Here is a 19,706-nt window from a genome sequence, read left to right on the forward strand (position 1 = left end):
GGTTTGCTAAATTAAATAAAGATTGCAAGAGTTGCCTTAAGAAAGAGTCCAAGATTCATTCATTGGTATCTCTCCTTTTGGCGTTAGTGTTCCCAGCAGAGCAGGCAGCTTTCCTTCCTCATGCCATCATCATCCCAACCCAACAGGACCAATCCTTTCAGCTTTGTTCAAGCTGGATCTCATCTTGCTGCCAGCCGGCCACCCACCAAGAGAGAAGATGCATATTGGGCTATGCCTCCACTGAGGCACTGGAATTTGTCTGTGTTGTGTTTGTAATGCACACACTGCTAAGCTATTAATCGTGCCACAGACTAACCTGCACAGTGCTGCTGGAATAATGAATTGCCCGTCTTCTGCCCAAGATGAGTCACACCATGGCCACTAAAGAAACTTATCTCTCCCTGACTCATTCTCCATCTTGTTCTTCCCTCATGCCTTTCTCTTCTCCCAGGAGCCATCTTGCCACTCCTAATTGGAGCGTTTTCTCCCATATTTAAGTTCCAAAGTATCTCTGGGATTCACTAATGGATCCAAAGGCTTAAACAAGACATGTCAAGGGCGTTTCCTGCCTCCTAGTGCAGGCAGATGAGCATAGTTTGCAGATGACTTTGGGTGTATGGCCAGGAATATCAATGCTGCTTTTGAAAAATGAGATAATCTCAGGGAAAATGATCCTAACCATGATAGAAAATGGAGTTCTCAAAGAAACCACAGCATCTGCATACATCCAGGTGGTTGTGCAAATGCCGTGCAGTCAATCAGAAAGATTTCCCCTTTGGTTTGAAGGGGAGAGAAGTGTGTTGTGTGCCTGGCAGTGTGCTGGTACTAAGCATACAAAGAGAGCAACGAAACAGTCGCTGCCTCCAAGGGGCTTACATTCTACTGGAAGCAGACAACACACACACACACACACACACACACACACACACACACACATATATCCATATATATATATATATATATATAAGAAAATTTAGAGTCATGAATCACAGTGGGTCCTATATTACAAAGAGATTAAAGAAAGAGATAAAGGGCCTAACTGTAAAAAAAAATATTTAAAGCCACAATTTTTTTTTTGGTGGCAAAGAACTAGAAACTAAGACATTACCCATCATTTGATGAACAGCTAAATATATTATAATATGTAAATGTAATGAATATGATTTTGCCATTAAATGAAGAAAGAGATAGTTTCAGAAAAACCTGGGAATACTTGTAGGGGCTGATGCAGATTGAAGTTAACAGAGTGAGATCTCTTTCCACAGTGACAATAACATTTTAAAGACAAACAGCTCTGAAAGATTTGAGAATCTTGTCAATGCAAAAACCAACCACAGGTCTAGAGGACTAATGACAAAGCAGCTCCTTGCCTACCTCTCATCAGAGAGGTCTTAGACTCTGTGGTGCAGGAGGAGTTATCCATTTGGGGGCACACCCAATGTGGGAATTTACTTTGCTTGACCATGCATATTTTTGACTAGGAGCAGGCAGCAGTGAGGAGAGAAAATAAATACTTACTAATTGAAAACTATTTTTAACTTTTTAAAAGTTAATGCAAAGTATTTTCTGGAAGGAAGGCTCTAACAAAAAGGGGAACGGGTCAGGAAAGATCTCATATAGGAGGTGACTCAAGCTGAGCTTGGGATTCTAAGGTGGGCAGGTATGGAGGGAGTGTGTTTGAGGAGTGGGCAAAGACACTGAGACAGGAGGTGGAATCGTGTGTGTGAGGAACAGGAAAAAGTCCCCTTTGACCAGACTACAGAGTGAGTGAAGGGGAAAAATGAATAACATATTTGGAAAAGCAAGCTCTCAAAGCAAGCTTCAAATGTCAGATTATGGGAGGGCGGTGGAGGGGGGTGTTCTAGAGACAATAGGACACCTTTGGAACTTTTTGAGTAGTGGAAAATTATGGAGTGTCCTATGTTTTAGGAATATCACTTCAGCAGCTGTTATATAGGCAAGATTAGAGAGGGGGGAATTATGGGACCCCTAACTGGAGGAGAAAAATCAAAATACTGTGTCATTTCTTCCCTTTTCGGCTCTTCTCCCTCATATGTTTGCCCTCCCAAACACCCCAGAACCTGACCTGGGGCACTTACTGCTTTGTACTAACCAGTTACTTACAAAGGTTTAACATTCTACTTGGTATATTGTGCTCAAAACCAGAAAGTCCTGCCGGGAAATTGACAGCAACTGCATGTGGCCTCTTGGTGGTATCGGACTAGTCATCAACTTTGATAATGAGTCCCTCTTTCACAGAACAAGAACTTCTGGTTTCTGGTGACAATGGAAGCCTGCTTTTGGAGAAGCAGAGATAATGAGTAACAGCAAGTAGGATCCAGAACCTTTGACCTCTTAATCACCATGTCTGGAACCATTCTAGCTAAATAGCTGATAGGATTTGATGACTGTTAATTGGTGGCTTGGTAGCGTCAGCATTTTATATCTCCGATTCCTGATCAATCAGTCCATCAATCAATACATTTCTATTAAGTATTGGCTATATACCAGCTTGGACTGCGCTTTATGCTGGGAATACACATACCACCTTCCCTAGGAAATCAAATAATGCCTTCCCTCAAGGAGCTTCCATTTTATCAAGGGAGATAGAAATATATGAAGTATATACAGAATAAATACATAGATACGAGATAAATAGTGGGGATGGTGCTAGCTTCTGGAAGGATTGGGAAAGGCATTGTGTAGAATGGATCAGAGAGTTGAGCTTTGGAAGACATTATGGATGCTTATTGTTTCTTGCACCTCCAAATAAAGCCCCAATAATTCACAAGGATGCTCTGTATGTGTGTGGATACATCTATACCTCAGTATTTCAAGTTCATTTCAGTAGCCATTAAGGTCATCCAGGTACATGTTGGAATTAGAAGGTACATTTCTACGTGTTTGAAATATAAAGACAAAAATGAGGTACTCAGGGAATAAAGGAAAGGTGTTTACAAGACAAAGAGCAGTAGCTTGAGGGAAAGGAGAATCCAGAATGCAGGACAGAGGCAGAAATATTTGAGGAATGGCAGGAAGGCCAATCTGTCTTGAACATGGAGTTTGTAGAAGGGAGTAAAGGGCAACTAGCCTAGAGAGGTGTTCTGGAGTCAGATTTTGAAAGCTTTTTCAATGTCAGAGAGAGGGCTTTGGACAGAGTGTCTCAGAAGTCTTAGTGTAGTTTTAAGTTATTGGAGTTTAAAACTGCATTGAGACTTTTAGATGACCCTGTAGTAGTCCTAGAGACAACAGAAAGCCACTGGAGTCCTTGGAAAAATAGATAATAACAAAATGCTGCCATTAATTTAGTGAAACTTTTAAATACCTGTGTTTTGTTAGTCACAGTAGCTTCTATGTACTTAGGAAACCAGAAATCTGTCTGTGTGCAAGGAGTACTCCTTATTCAGTCTGCAGAGTCCTCGACACACTAAAAGAGATGCAAGGGTGTAGGCTCAGTAGGTTTGTCCTAAAAGTTTGTGGAATTGAGTTGCATATTTATTGGACCAGATTTAGTTCTGGCAGAGACCTCCTAGACAACCTAGTTTGACTTCCTCATTTTACAGGTTAGGAACTGGGCCCAGGTCTTGGCCAGAGTCCTACAGGTTACAAGGGACAGAACTAAGATTTGAACCCAGGCTGTCTATCTTCTCACTATGCTGTGTTGTCAGATTTGCATGTAGATTTGGAGAATCCTTGATCTAACTCTCTGTCCCGTACCAGGATCCTCACCCTGTGCTTCCCCAAGTTGGGAGACTCATTAGTTGAGGAAAAAAGGGAAATTGGTTTTGGTAAGAAAGCTGAAGACCCTTAAATGGCCCTAGAAGCCAAGCACTGAAACAGTGACAAGGGTTAACAAAACTCCCGATTGGATTAATTTATGCCCATGTTTGTTTCTTCCCTCTCTTACAGAGTGACTTGTGGTCTTTGGGAATCACAGCCATTGAAATGGCAGAAGGTGCCCCCCGTAAGTAAGGAAGTCTCAGCTGGGCAGGGTGGGGGGCAGAGGGGGAAGGGGAGCATCTGTGACTAAGCTAATGATGGAAGGCTGCCAAGAGCTGCAATGGGCATTTCTTCTGGTACAGTGAACTGTGTGTGGGATCAAGCTGGTGTGTTGGGATTGCAAAATTAAGGTTATATCCAGCAGAAGCTTGTTCATTACTGGCTGGTATGAAGATTTCTTTCTTCAGCAGAGAGAGGCAGAGGCAGAGACTCATGGAAACACCGACAGACGCAGAGGGGCTGGTGGTGACAGAGAATCAGGCAAAATCCAACGGAGGCAAAAAGAGAGACAGAGAGATTTATGGAAACAATGTTAGAATCACAGACAGACACTGGACAGAGTAGTGGAGACAGCGATAAGAGTCACAGACAAGACAAGCCACGGAGACACAGGGACTGATGGAGATGGTGATGAAAACATCAAAGGGGCTGGTGGTGACAAAGGAGCAGACAGAAAACAACAAAGGTCAAAAGAGAGATGGAGAGAGATGTAAGGACAGAGAGAGGTGGTGAGAGAGTGACAGATAAGCACAGTGATGGAGACATAGACAGGTGAAGTATTGGAGACACAGAGGGACAGGCAGATTGGTGGAGAGAGACAGAGAGATGTAAGCACAGGCAAAGGTGTGGGGGAGGGAGATAGGGAGGGAGAGAGACCAAGATAGGTAGAGAGACAAAGACACAGAGAGGAAGAGACTGATGGAGACATAAAGACATAGAGGCACAACCAGAAACCAGTGGAGGTCCAGAGAGAGAAAAAGAGAAAGACTGATAGAGACAATGATGGAGAGTGATGGAGACATAGATTAATGGAGACACAAAGAGAGGGAGATAGAACCTGATGGAGACAAAGAAAAGGAGACCTAAACTGATGAGAGTGAGCGAGACACTTATGGAGTGATGAAAACACAAGAAGGAGATAGAAATTGATGGCAACAAAGTGCAGGACTGACTGATGGAGACAGAGGTGAAGTCTTTGGGAAGCAAAGAGATGGAGACAAAAGTGTACAGACTGGTTAAGGCAAAGAGAGGCAGAGACCGACGGAGAAAACAAGACCAATAAAAACCAAAAATGGCAACAAGGAAGACTTACAGAGCCAGAGACATGGTGACAGAGACAGAGACAGAAAAATATGGAAAAAGAGAGAGAACAAAGGAAAATAAAATGCCAGGACACCAGTTCTCTGCAGAAATGTAACCTGTGAGTGATTCTTGAGCCACCTTCTGCCCAAAAGAAGTACCTTTAAACACACAACATGGACCACACAACGACAACGCTAACTTACAACTCAAGCCAATATAAAAGGTGGACTTGAAGGCAGGTCTCGACCCCTCGAGCCTCCTTGTTTCCGTCTGTCTCAGATATTTATTTTGAGATTCCCCACTTGTGGTAGAGTCAAAGGGGCAGCTTCACAGTTGGTGGGAGACTTTTCCTTCATCAGGACCTCTGGTGTTTGTGCTACAAACTGTAGCAAATTCTCTTCTTTCTCTCCTTAAAACAAATAGAGAGAATTGGCTGTCTCTCACATCAGACTGTTTATTAAAGTCATTCTGGTTTGGGTTTTTACTCCAAAGCTGTTGTTGTCTCATCTTCATCTAGAGCTGATAGACCCAATTGGTTGCAGAGTTGACTCTGCCATTCACTGCTCATTACTTAGAAATGACCAGTCCATATATTATTGGCCAAGCTATAATCAATATGAGTACTACACAATGGATATAATATTTATAGGGTCTATAATGACAATTGTCGTTCAGTCATTTCAGTCATATCTGACTCTTTGTGATTTCATCTGGCATTTTTTTTGGCAAAGATGCTGGTTTGCCATTTCCTTCTCCAGCTCATTTTACAAATGAGAAACTGAGGCAAACAGGGTTAAGTGACTTGCCCAGGGTCGCATAGCAAGTATCAGAGGCCAGATTTGAACTTGGGAAGATGAGTCTTCCTGACTCCAGGCCCAGCATTCCATGCACTATGGCGCCCCCTAGTGCCCTATAATGCCAAAGTCATCAATAAATTACAAAATCCTACACCATGTAGCTAACACCCAAGCCTTAGCGTCATTCTTGATAAGAAGGTATATTGGACTAAAGGAAAACTTTTGCCTATAGATTCTTGTCACTTCTAGGAAAAAACGTCCATGTTCCTGAGGCATAAAAAGAAAAATTTGAATAATCACAGAATTTTAGGGCTGGAAGGAACCTCAATGGCTCTCCCTGGGTAATTTAATCTGTATCCAAAATGATAGGGGATCACCCAATCTCTGCTTGATTACTAGATGATTTTTTAGGAGGAGCAGTGACTTTGGAACCACGTGACCATGGGAAGTCAGAGGACCTCAGTTCAAATCCCACTGCTGTCAGTTTCTACCTCTTTAACAGATGTCCCCTGTTTGAGCCTATTTCCTGTTGTATAAAATGAAGGAATTGACTTAAATGTTTTCTAATATCCTTTCCATCTCAAAACTATTATGACACTAAATGAGTTTGGGAGGATGGGATAACCAACCTGAGTAAAAATAATTTCACTGGAAACTACAGTTTCATATTTAAGAATTAATCTATTTCTACAGCTCCGCCCTTCAGCTATCATCCTTAATTTGCCATGCTTTGGGGGCCTTTCTGGATCCCAGTTGAGCCTTAAGTTTCAAGTCACGAAATTTTCAGAATGACCATTTAGACCTTGCCTGGCATGGCTCCAATTGCAATAATGCCCTCCAAAGCAGCATTCCACCATTTTCATTCTAATGCTGTGCCACCCCTCCCACCAAAGCCCACGTAGATGACAGCGTATGTGGATACACCTCAGAGTCCTGAAATTGCAGCCCACATCCCACTGACCTTCCCATCCTCATGAAGAGGCTTCCAATGTGGAACAACCCAACAACAATTTAATCCAACAAACCAAGCGTGCGTTAATCACCTACTACATGGAAGGCCCATAAGTCCAAACATTGTCTATGAATTGTCGTTTCTCTTGAGATTGGATTACCAAATGGAAATATGGATTAAATAATAGAGATTGGATTAATAAATGGAAATATGGCCTTGAATTTAAGCAAGAACATCATCATGATAATATTAATGGGGGATATTTGTATGGCACTTTAAAATCTGCAGAGCACGTTGTGGAAATTATCTCATTTGAGACACTGTAAGAGGTAGCACTGTATGGTAGCTAGACAGCCAATCTTGACATCAGGAAGATCTGGATTCAAGTCCTGCCTTGGCTTTGTGACTCTGGGTAAGTCACTTGATCTCCATTTTTCCAAGCAACTTTCTAAGACTATAAACTGCAGAGTAGGTTCCTGTCTTCAACTGGTAGAGGACATTTCCTATATGAATGAAATCGGAGATCTAGTCTGAAAAACCGCCGGTATCTTGTGAGTAGAAGTCTAGAGGTATTTGTTTTCCATTTTGGTTGGTTAGTTGTTGTCCATTTCTGAAGAGGACCAAAATGACATCACAGATGAGAAAATGGAGGCTTAGTGAGAGCTGTATGACTTGCCTAGAGGTCATGGAGCTAGGTTTAGAGGTTAGAACTTGAATCACCGTGGTCCTGAATTAATTCAACTCAACAAACGTTGAGCATTTTCTATGTGCCAAGTTTTAGGGAAGCAAAGAGAAAACAAAAAACAGATTTTCCCCTCAGGAAGCTTATGTTCTATCAAGGGGCTATAACACGTACACAGATAAGTAAATCCAATATGTCACCTGGCCCTGTCATTGTGGGAGGGAGGGATTTGGGGGTCACTTGGACCCTACTGATGTTCCATAAGAATGAAACAGTGACCCTACAAATGCTGAGAGTCTGATGCATTTTCCAACAAGATTCATGCTGTTATTCAGTGACCAATGGAGCCCCCATCTCTGCTGTATCTCTCAGTTTGGCTGCAGCTTAGGCTGGAGGCTCAGTGGTTGCTCATAACAGACAGTGGCCAGACAGAACCCAGCTTCTTTAAACGGGAGTTTTGAGGAGAATGACAAACAGTAAATATCCATATGGGATGGTAATTTTTAAATGTTACCTATTCAAAACCTCCTTGCATTTAATGCAAACTGTTATTTTCAACTTTTACCATGTCACAGAGAGGATATCAGGATTGCACTTGTAGTCAGAAACACTCAGGGCTCAACTCCCATCCCCTATATTTCCTAACTATGTGACCTTGGGCAAGTCAACCTCTATGGACCTCAGTTTCTTTCCTTCATAAAGTATGGCTAATAATGTCTATATTACCTACCTCTCATGTTTTTTGAGGCTCAGATGAAATGAGGCACATAAAGAACTTTGAAAATTTAAAAGATTTATGTGAATGTTGGTTATTGTTTTTAATTCTTCCTGAATGGGAACTCATTTATGCTTTCCACCTTGGGTCATCTGGTTGTCTTTTGGCCAGTAGCATCATTTGGGCAGAAAGGAAGAAAGAAAGCACACGTTCATTATGTGTGTACTATGTGCCAGGCACTGTGCTAAGGACTTCATAAATATTATCCCATTTGATCCACACAACAACTCTGGAGAGTAGGTAAAATTATTACCCTCATTTTATAGTTGAGGAAACTGAGGCATACAGGTCAAATCATTTGCCCAGGGTCCCACAGCTACTCAGTGCCTGAGAAAGAGCCTTATACCAATGGTAACCACAGAAGAAATGTGTTTGTTTATCTGTCACTAGTTCTGAGGGTCTCTTCTTGCATATCTAAACCATAGGATACTCAAGCTGACCTTTTGCCTCCCAATGTGACTAATGCCTTTCGTTGTCTCTTTCAGCTCTTTGTGACATGCATCCCATGAGAGCTCTGTTCTTAATTCCCCGGAACCCTGCCCCGCGGCTGAAGTCTAAGAAATGGTGAGTCTGATTCTCCCATACTTAGGCAGACACCTGAAGGGCTTGTCCCCATGTGATCCTTACAAACTAATTCGGAACCATGTGTCTGCAGGTCATGATAATGTCCCTGGACTGACTTTCCCCAGATGACTCCCTCTGATCATTCATTTGTTCTAGAACATTGGTTCAACTGATATGTTTTCAATACCTACTATAACAACAAAATTAATACTGATTGGTAACATTGATGTAGCTCTTCAAAGTTTGAGAAGTGCTATATGTGTGTATGTATATGTAGATATATGTGTGCACGTGTATAAATAATCTTATAAGGTAAGTGCTATTATTATCCTTAACCAATCAGTTAGTAAGCATTTTAAGCTCTTACTATAATATTTATAAAGTGCTTAGCACAGTGCCTGGCACATAGCAGGCTAGATACTTTATCCAGTGCTGGGGATACAAATATAGACAAAAGGAAAGATAGGTGCTGGTTGCAAGAAGCTTATAGTCTAATGTCTGGAGACAATACATAAAAGGGTACAAGGCTTGGAGAAGGCAAGATACCTTTAGAGAGATGGGCATGAAGTTCAGAGAGTGAGAAATGGAGTCAAGGGAGAGATGAAGGAGAATGCCCATGGGCGCTTCCTCAGCTACGTTCCAGGAGGAGTCACCCAGTGGGAGAAGGGACACTCAGGGCTGGAGGGATGCTCCAGGATGAGAGGCAGCTGAGGCAAAGGAGCAAAATCCAGAGAGTCGGAAACAGAGCCGAGAGGAATAGGATTTTATAAATGAGGGAACTGAGAGAGATTAAGTGGCTGCCCAAAGCAAGCCTGGACCCCTCGGACCCTTTTGCTTTTGTCTATTCCAGAAGTGGGGAACCTGCAGTTTGGAGGCCACATGTGACCCTCTAGATCCTCAAGTGCGGCCCTTTGACTGAATCCAAACTTCATAGAGCAAATCCTCTTAATAAAGGATTTGTTCTGTAAAAGTTAGACTCAGTTAAAAGGTCGCACCCGAGGACCTAGAAGGCAACATGTGGCCTCAAGGCTTTGGGTTCCCTACCCCTGCTCTACACCTTCAGCTGTTAATGTCACTCAAATGCGACTACTGGACAATGTTGGCAAAATGAATCCTGAACTTGTGAAAAATGTTAGCGCATCAGTTGGTCAGTGGACAAAGCATTTGTTGAGTGCTTTTGTGCCAAGCAGCGTGCTAGACGTTGGGATATAGTTACAAAGAATGAATGGTCCCTGTTTAAAAAGAGCTTATGTGTAGAGTAGGCAGCATGGCACAGAGAACAGGGGGCAAGACTTGAAAACAGGAAGACCCAGGGCCTCGCAGGCATACAAGCGCTGTGCCTCTAGACAAGGTTCTGACCCACTCACTGCCCTGTGGTTAAGCAGGGCTTCTTAACCTGGAGTCCAAAGCCCCGACGAGGTCTAAGGATAGATTTCATGGAGTCTATCAACTTGGAAAGGAAAAAAAATTAAATGTTTATTTCCATATAGTTGGTTTTCTGTGTAAGCCTATGATTTTTTTTTTAATTTTACACATTTAAATACCTTCTTTTGAGAGGAGTTCCATAGGCTTTGCCAGATTGGCAAAGGGGGTCCATGACACAAAATACAATTAAGTATCCCTGATCTGTAACTTTCAGACAATAGTAACTGTTCACATTTCCAAAGCCCTTTGAGGTTTGCAAAGCGCTTTACATATATTTTCTCATTTGATACTCACAACAAGCCTGCGAAGTAGGTGCTACTATTACGTCTATTGTATGATTTCTACTGTGCATTTACAAATGAGGAAACTGAGGCTGAGAATGGGTAAATGACTTGCCCAGAGTCACACAGCTAGGAAGCATCTTTTGAACCTGGCTCTTCTTGATGCCAAGTTCAGCGTTCTGTCCATTATACTTACCACACTGCCTCAAATTTGCCAGGCTATATCTTTTGAGGGAGTTTTCCCACCAGGAGTGGCGTATACCCTACGAATCCACAAATCTGGATGAAAAACAAACAAAACAAAATAACATCTACTACCAAAGCCCCAGCCTCTCACTCTGCAACTTCTCTTCAGTCATTAAACTTCTCTGGACTTTAATCTCATCATTTATAAGATGTGGGGGGTGGGAGGAAAGGGACAAGATTATATCTAAGGTCTCAACGTTCTGTATAAACATTTAGTTAACACTCTCCACACACTGGGATTCTGTCTAAGCTGCTTAACTGTGCTCAACCAATCCATGGCATGTCATCCAAGGCATGACTAATTTCCCAGCTTCATAGGATCACCACTGGTATTATTTCTTAATGTAAATCAAGCCTTACTATCACTCAAAAGGTAAATAACCTATATCGAATTGCTTACCTTCTCATTGAGGAAGAGGGGAGAATTTGGAACTCAATTTGTTTAAATGTTAAAAATTATTTTTACATGTAATTGGGAAAAAAGAATCATTCAAAAGGATGCTTTGTAGTTAGTAGAAAGAATATTGGAGTCCAAGGACCTGAGTTTGAATCTTGCTTTTCTCACTACCTTTGTGACCTTGGTCAAGTCAGCTTCTCTGGGCCCCATCTAGAAGATGAGGAGGTTGGAATATAGGGCCCCCAAAATCCATTCCAGACCTACCTGTCCACCATGGTGACAATAAACATTTATTAAGTGCCTACTATGTGCCAGGCATTGTACCAGCTCTGGGGATACAAAGACAAATGAGCCCCAGGCCTCAAGAAATGTATCTATGTAGTTGTTGAGTCACTTCAGTGGTGTCCACATTGGGGGTTTTCTTGGAAAAGATACTGGAGTGGTTTGCCATTTCCTTCTTCGGCTTATTTTATAGATGGGGAAACTGAGGCAGGCAGGGTTAAGTGACTTGCCCTGGTTCACACAGTTAGAAAGTGTCTGAGACTGGATTTGAACTTAGGAAGATAAGTCTTTGTGATTCCAAGGCCAGAACTTTGTGCACCACCTGTCTGCCCAAATGTGTAATAGGCACTTAATAAATACCTCTTGCTTGATTGATTGGTTGATTCTGGTGGGAGGATATAAAATATAGACAGAGATGAGTAAATATCAAGTACGTACAAAATAATTTCAAGGGAGATACAGTGTAAAGACTGGGAGATCTGGAAGGCTCCTTGTGCTCTGAAGGAAGATAGGGATTTTCTCAGGCAGAAGTGAGGAAAGAATGCATTCCAGCTATGGGGCACACCCTGAGCTAAGGCATAGAGAAGGAATGTCATGTACAGGGAACCAGAAGCAAATCATTGTAACTGGACTAATAGTGCAGGAAGGGAGGTGATGTGATTATAGGATCATGGACGCTGAGCTGGAAGGGCCCCTGAAAGCCAACTTGTCCAATCATCTAATTCTGCTGAAGCCCAGAAAGGTTAAGTGACTCATCTCATATCCCACGGGTAAGTAAACTCTCAGAGGCAAGATATGAACTCAGGTTCTGTGAGTACAGAAGTGAAATACGACTCGAAAGAAGAAAGGGTAGGCAGACAGAGTATGGAAGGTTAGGGAAGGACAAGCTAAGGGTTTTTTTTTTTTTTAATTTCATCCTAGAAGCAATAGGGAGCCACTGAAAATTTTCGAGTAGGAGAGTAGCAGATTTTTCAGAGTTCTGCAAGGTCTAGAGAGGTACACTCTCTAGGCACCATGGTAGATCTTGAAAACACAGAGAAAGAGTTGAGATGGAAGACCCACAAGGCAGAGGAGGTCTGCCCAGTCTTCCACGCCAGACAGTATCACTGACACTTCCAGCAGATAGTTCTTTGGAAACAGCATGCCTTGAATCTTTGTTGTAATCATTCCATCCCTACAGAAGCTTGTGATGTCCAGCTTGAGAAACTAAATTCCAGGAAATCAGGCTGACTTTTCATCTTTGCAATTTTGAAAGAAAAAATAAAACAAGGTTCACATCACTTAGGCGAGATGCAGTTCAAAAGTTGGCTTCCAACTAGAGGTAATACCGGATCTCTCCAAGCCCACTTCTGACCACACCTTTTCTTTTCCACTAGAGGAAGGTCATTTGAGATACATCTCTGAGACGGTCATTTGAGATGCACACTGGTGTGGGAAGAGAGATGAGAATGCCATGGTTTTGTGAAAGGCCAAGTGAACCAAAAAATAGCCTAATCATTTGCTATTTCACATTCAAGATTTGGCATCTATGACTGTGTAATATTATTATTGGCTCTGATCACATGACGCTTGACTTGGCTCTCTCTTCTTTGCAATAAAAGTCCAGCTTTTAAATGGAAAAAATCATTCAGGAGAAGAATAATTTATCTTGAAGAACAAAAATTGTAGTGAGTTGAATGGAGTGGGGAATTTTCTCTCAAAAAATTGAAAAAGAAAAATAGTGTGGTAGTGTTTTGAAGGAAACTAGGCCACTGAGGAAGGAAAAAAGAAAGGAAATAGAATCCCAAAGCACCACAGATGTTGTTTTGTTACTCAGTGTTCTGTACTTGTGTTTGTTAATGAGGTCAAAGTTACCTGAATCCTCTGAATGTGCACAAGCTTCAGTTGTGGTTTGGCCAGAGAAGAGCAGAGAGTTGCCGGTCCTACGTAAACTGTCTATCTGGAAAGTGGTGGGGGTGGGGGAATCAAGACCGTGCCCCCAGTATCTAAGGCTTAGGTGGAGCTTGCTGCCTACTAAAATCCCCAGATCTTTTCAGATAAACTTTTCTCTAGTCCCACTTCCTCTATCTCATCCTTAGGAAGTTGATTTGCTGAGCCCTAATATAAGACTTGACATTTCTCCCTATTAAATTTCATGTTGTCATTCACTTTAGCGCCAAGCTTGAGCATCCCAATTTCGTTCTGAATTCTGACTCTGTCTTCCAGCAGATTTACATTCCCTCTTCTTTGTGGCTTCAGCACATTTGATAAACACGTTGACAGCATTTTCCAGTTGATTGGCTAAAAGTCTATTGGAAGGCTGGGCTGGCAGATTCACCCAGAACCTCAGGATCTAACCATACTCGGTCATCCTATTTAAGACACAGAGAGATATTTTGATGCTAGTTGGAACTTTTTTCCACCTTAAGGTTACTAATCAAAACATGTCTTCCAAGCCAAAGGGAAACACAATATGCTTATTCACACCTTTGGAGAACCAGTGAAGGTTCCTATTTGTGCCCCTGAAGCCCACAATGTCTTGGCCTGATAACACGCTCAAATCCAAATGTAGAGTGAATGGAGTTAACGTTCCCATGAATGTGATGCACCCACTGAGGTGCAGCCAGGCAGGCTACATCCTTGCCTTCTTATTACTTTTCCTTTTATTATCACCACTGAAAGCTTGTTGCATCTCTGAATGGGCTTTGAAATGATCAGACTTATGTGACAGACTTGTGATTAGGCCTTTCTTCTTTAGGTTGGCCCAGGCTTCAGTCTCCTGGACAGGAAAGGGTCAGCAGTCAAAGGACCTGGGTTCAAAATCTCACTCCGCCATTGTGACTTTGGGCAAATCCTCTTAATTCCTTATGACTCATTTTCCTTATTTAATAAAATGAGGAGATTGCACTAGATGAATTCTAAGGTTCTAATTCTATGGCTCTAATTTTATGATCCTTTGACTCCAGGTAGGCTGGAGTCAGAAAGACCTGAGTTCAAATCCACCTACAGACACCTACTAGCTATGGAACCCAGGGCATTTCACTTAACCCCTGTTTGCCTCAGTTTCCTCATCTGCAAAATAGGGATAATAATAACATCTATCTCCCAGGGTTGTTGCGAGGATGAAATAAGATAATAATTATAAAGTGCTTGGCATAGTGCCTGTCACATCGTAGGCATTTAATAAATATTAGCTATTATATCATCACACAGTAGGTACTATATAAATTTTTATTTCATTCCCTGCCTCCCCTTCCAGCTGTGAAATACCAAGCAGATAATCTTTTTTTTTCTGTGAGTCTCAGTTCTTCCATCGTCAAAATGAGGATAATAATAGCAACCAACTTACAGAGTTGTTGTGAGAATCAAATGCTCTAATGTATGTAAAATGTTTTGCAAGTCTTACAGTATTATGTAAATGGCGGAGGGGGGAGCTGTCCTTAAGTTTTGCTGGGTTGTCAGATATACTGCCTAGGAAAGCTGGTAAGTCTCTTCTGGGGAAGCAAAGAAAATTATAACATTTCATTTATTGCAATTTAACTATATCGGGTTGGCAGCATCAATTTCACTTTGGGCTTTGTTGAAAACCTTGAGGGTTTTCCTCCATAAAGTGATTTTAAGAATGCTCTAGGCAGCAATGGAGAAAGGGTCAGACTTGGAATTTGGATGACCTGAGTTCAAATTCCTTCTCAGACACCTACTGGCTATGTGATTTTGGGCAAATCACATAGGTAACTGCTCAGTTTCCTCATCTATAAAACTGGTATAATAACAATAGTATCTACCTCATAGAGTTGTTTTGTGAGACAATTGAAGTGATATATATATATATATGTATATGCACACACATATATATGTATATACACACAAAATTTCACAAACCTTAAAGGGTAATATATTATTAGATAGCATCATCATCATCATCATCATCATCATCATTTCAGTGTAAGTGCCCATTGGAGGAGAATTTCACTGGCTATCTAATGAATTGTAAATTTCATGAGGGTATGTTTCATTTTTGTCTTTCTCTAGTACCTAGTGCAGTGCTAGGCACATTTTTTTAGACATTTTGTCTGGACTTACGATTTCATTATTACGGTGTTTTCTTAATGAGGAAACTTCCTTTGCTCATACAGATGGATGAGTCAGTTACTCAATAAACATTTGTGAAGTATAGGCTATATACCAGGTGCTGAATTAGACACTTGGGATACAAATACAAAAAATGAAATTATCCCTCCTCTCTGGGAGCTTAAATTCAATAGATTAGCAATATTTCTGCAATTTACAATCTCCTAGATTTATCTGGGACTGAGAGTCCAGCATCTCATACCCAGTAAGTGTCAGAGGAGGACTTGTACCCAGGTCTTCCAAATTTTAAGTCCACTTTTCTATTCACTATTCCACTCTATTGCTCATGTTGTTGGTGTATAGTAAGTACTTGGTGTATAGTAATGAAAGTTAAAAGTGAATTGAATCTCCCTGTCTCCCAGTATAAGCCAATCCTCTTGTAAGAACCCTGTTCTCGGTAAATCTATTAAAAGTGGAAAAGTCACCTTCAAATCCACACTCCCAGCTGGAAGACACCTCAGGAGCCATCCTATCTCACTTGTATCCGTACAAGAATCTCCAGTGTGGGCTATTCTTTGCCTCATTTCTTACCTAGCCTTGATCACTGAATGGGCATTGCTCAAACTGAGACCAGGGAAAGACTCTAACTTAAAAAAGGACAAGGTTTCCCACTGCATCCAGGACCATCACCAGTTATCCTGATCTATATCTGGCCACTGGACCCAGTTGACTCCAGAGGTGAAAGTGAGGCTGGTGACTTTGCACAGCCCTGCCTCACTTAAATCCAATTCACTTCCATGTCATGACATCACGTCCCTGATGTCATGGTCCTCTTGGAGAATGAAGGACAAACCACAACAAGAAGGACTCCAGTGAATGGGTACTTTGCCAGGTTGTGAGTTCCTCCCTGATTGGAGATCTTCAATGTCAGGGATGTCAGAGGTAGCATTGTCATTTAGGTATATATTGGACAAGAGCACCCCTAAAGTCCCTTCTCCCATTGAATCCTTTGGTCCTTAAAAGCAAGAACAATGCCTAGGAATGGGGAGCAAAAGAAAGGAGAGGCAGAGGGATGTTCTGAGAAATACGAGTAGCGCCCAATGCCAGCCACTCTGACTAGGCAGCTGTTTGGAAGGCCTCATTTTTCCTGAAAACTTTTCACAAACCTCCTTAGGAAGATTAACTCAGCAGTCTATGAGGCAGTTGGAGGTCCTTTGGAGGACATTAATCTATAAACAAGAAAAAGCCAGAGAGAAGTGTTTTCATTTGACCCTGGTTGATTCAGAAGTTGGGCTTCAGACTTGCGGCACCACTCATTACCACTTATTTTTTATCTAAGACCAGCTCTTAGAAGATTAGCAATACTCATAGTAATAGGCTTATTAGAAAAATAGTTTGAAATTACTTTGAGCAAGGACACAAGCAATCCCTGTGCTTTATATAAGAATGCTTTACCCCTGAGAGAGACAGTGTGGTATTGTGGATAGAGAGGAGGCCTCTGGGTAAGGAACACCTGGATACAAGGCCAGCCTGTGACACATTCGACCCACATGACCAAGGCCCTTACTTCCCAGGTGAGCCCCAGGCAGCTCACTTGAGATTTTAAGTGAAAAAAGCATCATCAGTATGCACAGTAAAAGAAAGGTTCCAGGCTAGGAGTTCTCTGTGACAATCAGATAACAATGTCTGGGCCAAAACAAAAAATGTCAATGCCAAGAGACATCTCCACAATTAGTCAAGTAGTAACTGCTCAGATTTTAACATAGAAGAAATGTCTTCACTTGAAATTTAAGGGACAATTGGGGATAGCTAGATGATGCGGTGGATAGAGCACTGGCCCTGGATTCGGGATGACACAAGTTCAAATTTGGCCTCAGACACGTGACACTTACTAGCTGCATGACCCTGGGCAAGTCACTTCACCCCATTACCTCACCAAAAAGAAAAGAAAAAAAAAGAATTGAGTGCATGACTTGAAGTCAGAATGATGCCTCACACTCTTACGAGCTATATGATCCAGGGATATAACCTTTTTCAGCTTCAGTTGCCTCATCTCTAAAATGGGATGATAATAGAACCTACCTCCCAGAGTCATTATGAGGATCAAATGAGATAATATATGGAAAAAACCTTCAAACACAATGCAGTGGCTAGTTATCATCATCATCATCATCATCATCATCATCATACGTACTGCTTTCTTGCCGGCTAAATTTCAGTCAGGGGCAACAGCTCACTCTTAGAAGGTCTGTCTGGGGCGGGCATTGTTTGACCCTTCGATTCTGCTCTTTCTAGATATGGGTGGCTCGGTGCCTCTATTTCTCTAGCTTTTTATTATTTGACCAAGAAGCTGTGTTCTTGGAGACTGTCAGGATGCAATGGTTGGCACGAAGTCTTCTTCAAGAGGTGGTTCAATTACGTGCTTTTTGAGTGGAGAGCCTTGCAAATTCCTCGGCACTCTGGGTGTCAGGGTGATGCATTGGAAGCCACATTCTAATGAGTCTGCATGGCTTGTTTCTTAATTGGATAGTGTACCTTTTATTCAGCATCTTCAGATGAGGAATAGATTCCCACTTAAATGGAGGCCCATCCTTGAAGCTGTGAGTAATGAAAATAGAATGGCCGTTTGTCCATATGTTAACATTGAGTGGTTTTCTAGTATTAATTTTTATTTGACATTAATTTTCTTCTTTGCAAAAAGCCTGTGTGGGAACAGTTTTGTGGGAGTGGCTTACCTGAAATCTATTCTCTGGATTTCTACCTTGGGGAAAGTCCATTACAGTCTAGAATTTGCCTTAAGTGGGCTTCCTCTTAGGATTCACTTGGAGTGTCTTAGAGGTCCTTTGGGATGGATTAGTTTGAGAATGTATATGATAAAATACAGACTTCTCCATCTAGAATTTAAGGCCTTCCCCCAGCTCCCACCTGCCTCTTCAACCCCATTTCAAAGGGTTTCCTTCCGTGACTTTGAAATTCCAGGCAAACTGACATAATGCCCATCCATATAGTTCAAGCTGGAGCCTGCCACCCCTGGCTGTTGGCACATGCCATTCTGCCAGCCCTGTGATGCATTCCCTTCCCTCCTCTGACTTCCTATGTATCCTTCGGGGCTCAGATTAGGTGCCATCTCCTTGGTGAAAACTTCCTTGATCTTCCCTCTCCCTCCACCACCCCTAATTGAAAATATTCTCTATTATTTCTATTTCCCGAGGGCACTGTGTCTGCTCCCATCACAGTTGGCTTGTATCATACTCACCTTTGTATATGTCATGGTCTCCTAGGCTAATGTAAGCTCCATGAGGGTAAAGTAAGGACTTTGGGGCTCTATCTTCTCATCTCTAGTAATGATGATAACAATAATAGTAACAAAAAACGATAATAATAGCTAGCATTTACAGAGCACCTTAGGGAAGGAAAAAGGAAGGAAATCAACATTTATTCATTGCCTACTAGGTGCCAGACACTATGCTAAGTGCTTTTACAAATATTAACTCATTCCTCACAACAACTCTGAAAGGTAAGTGCTATGATTATCACCACTTTACAGATGAGGAAACCGAGGCTGAGGGCTTAAGGGGACTTGTTTGGGCTCACACAGTGCCTGGCCTTTAATCAGTGCTTATTGACCTGACTCACAGAGTTAATAAGTTACTGAAGATGATTTTGAACTCTGGACTTCCCAGTTCTTAATCCAGTACTCTATTCATTGTGCCACCTAGCTACCTTACTGAGAGTACCTTTCAATTGAATCAGTCAGTCAACCAACAAGCATAAATGTTTGCTGTCTGCCAACCAGGATGTTGGGCTTAGAATCAGGAAGAGCTGAGTTCAGATCCTTCCTGCCTCAGAGACTTACTAGCTATTTGACTCAAGCAAGTGATTTAACCTCTCTCAGTCTCAGCATTCCTCATTTATAAAATGGGAATAATAATAGGGCTGTCTTCCCAGAGTTATTGTGAGGGTCAAATGAAATAACATATGCAAAGATCACTTTACTTAGTGCTGGGGATAAAAAGAATAAATAAATACTCCCTACCCTCAAGGCGCTTACATTCTAAAGAAGAAGATGACATATGTGTAAATCAGTGCATACAAGAGAAATATGGTTTAGAAGTAAAGTATCCACTATGGGGAAGACATTAGCAACTGTAAGGTCTGGAAATTTTGTCAAAT

At 41.7% G+C, this 19,706-nt stretch overlaps 1 protein-coding gene across 5 annotated transcripts in view; it reads left to right on the plus strand.

Annotated features, from left to right (window-relative positions):
• Nucleotides 1-19,706, plus strand: part of TNIK (TRAF2 and NCK interacting kinase) — a 415,560-nt gene that overhangs the window by 257,745 nt on the left and 138,109 nt on the right. For all 5 annotated transcript variants that reach the window (XM_027875754.1, XM_027875755.1, XM_027875758.1 and 2 more), the window contains exons 8-9: nt 3,910-3,964; nt 8,774-8,852. In XM_027875754.1, the coding sequence (XP_027731555.1) occupies nt 3,910-3,964; nt 8,774-8,852 (134 nt within the window). The remainder of the gene's footprint in view (nt 1-3,909; nt 3,965-8,773; nt 8,853-19,706) is intronic.

Source organism: Vombatus ursinus, unplaced genomic scaffold, assembly GCF_900497805.2.
Source record: "Vombatus ursinus unplaced genomic scaffold, bare-nosed wombat genome assembly UNPS02014810.1, whole genome shotgun sequence".
Lineage (NCBI taxonomy): Eukaryota > Metazoa > Chordata > Mammalia > Diprotodontia > Vombatidae > Vombatus > Vombatus ursinus.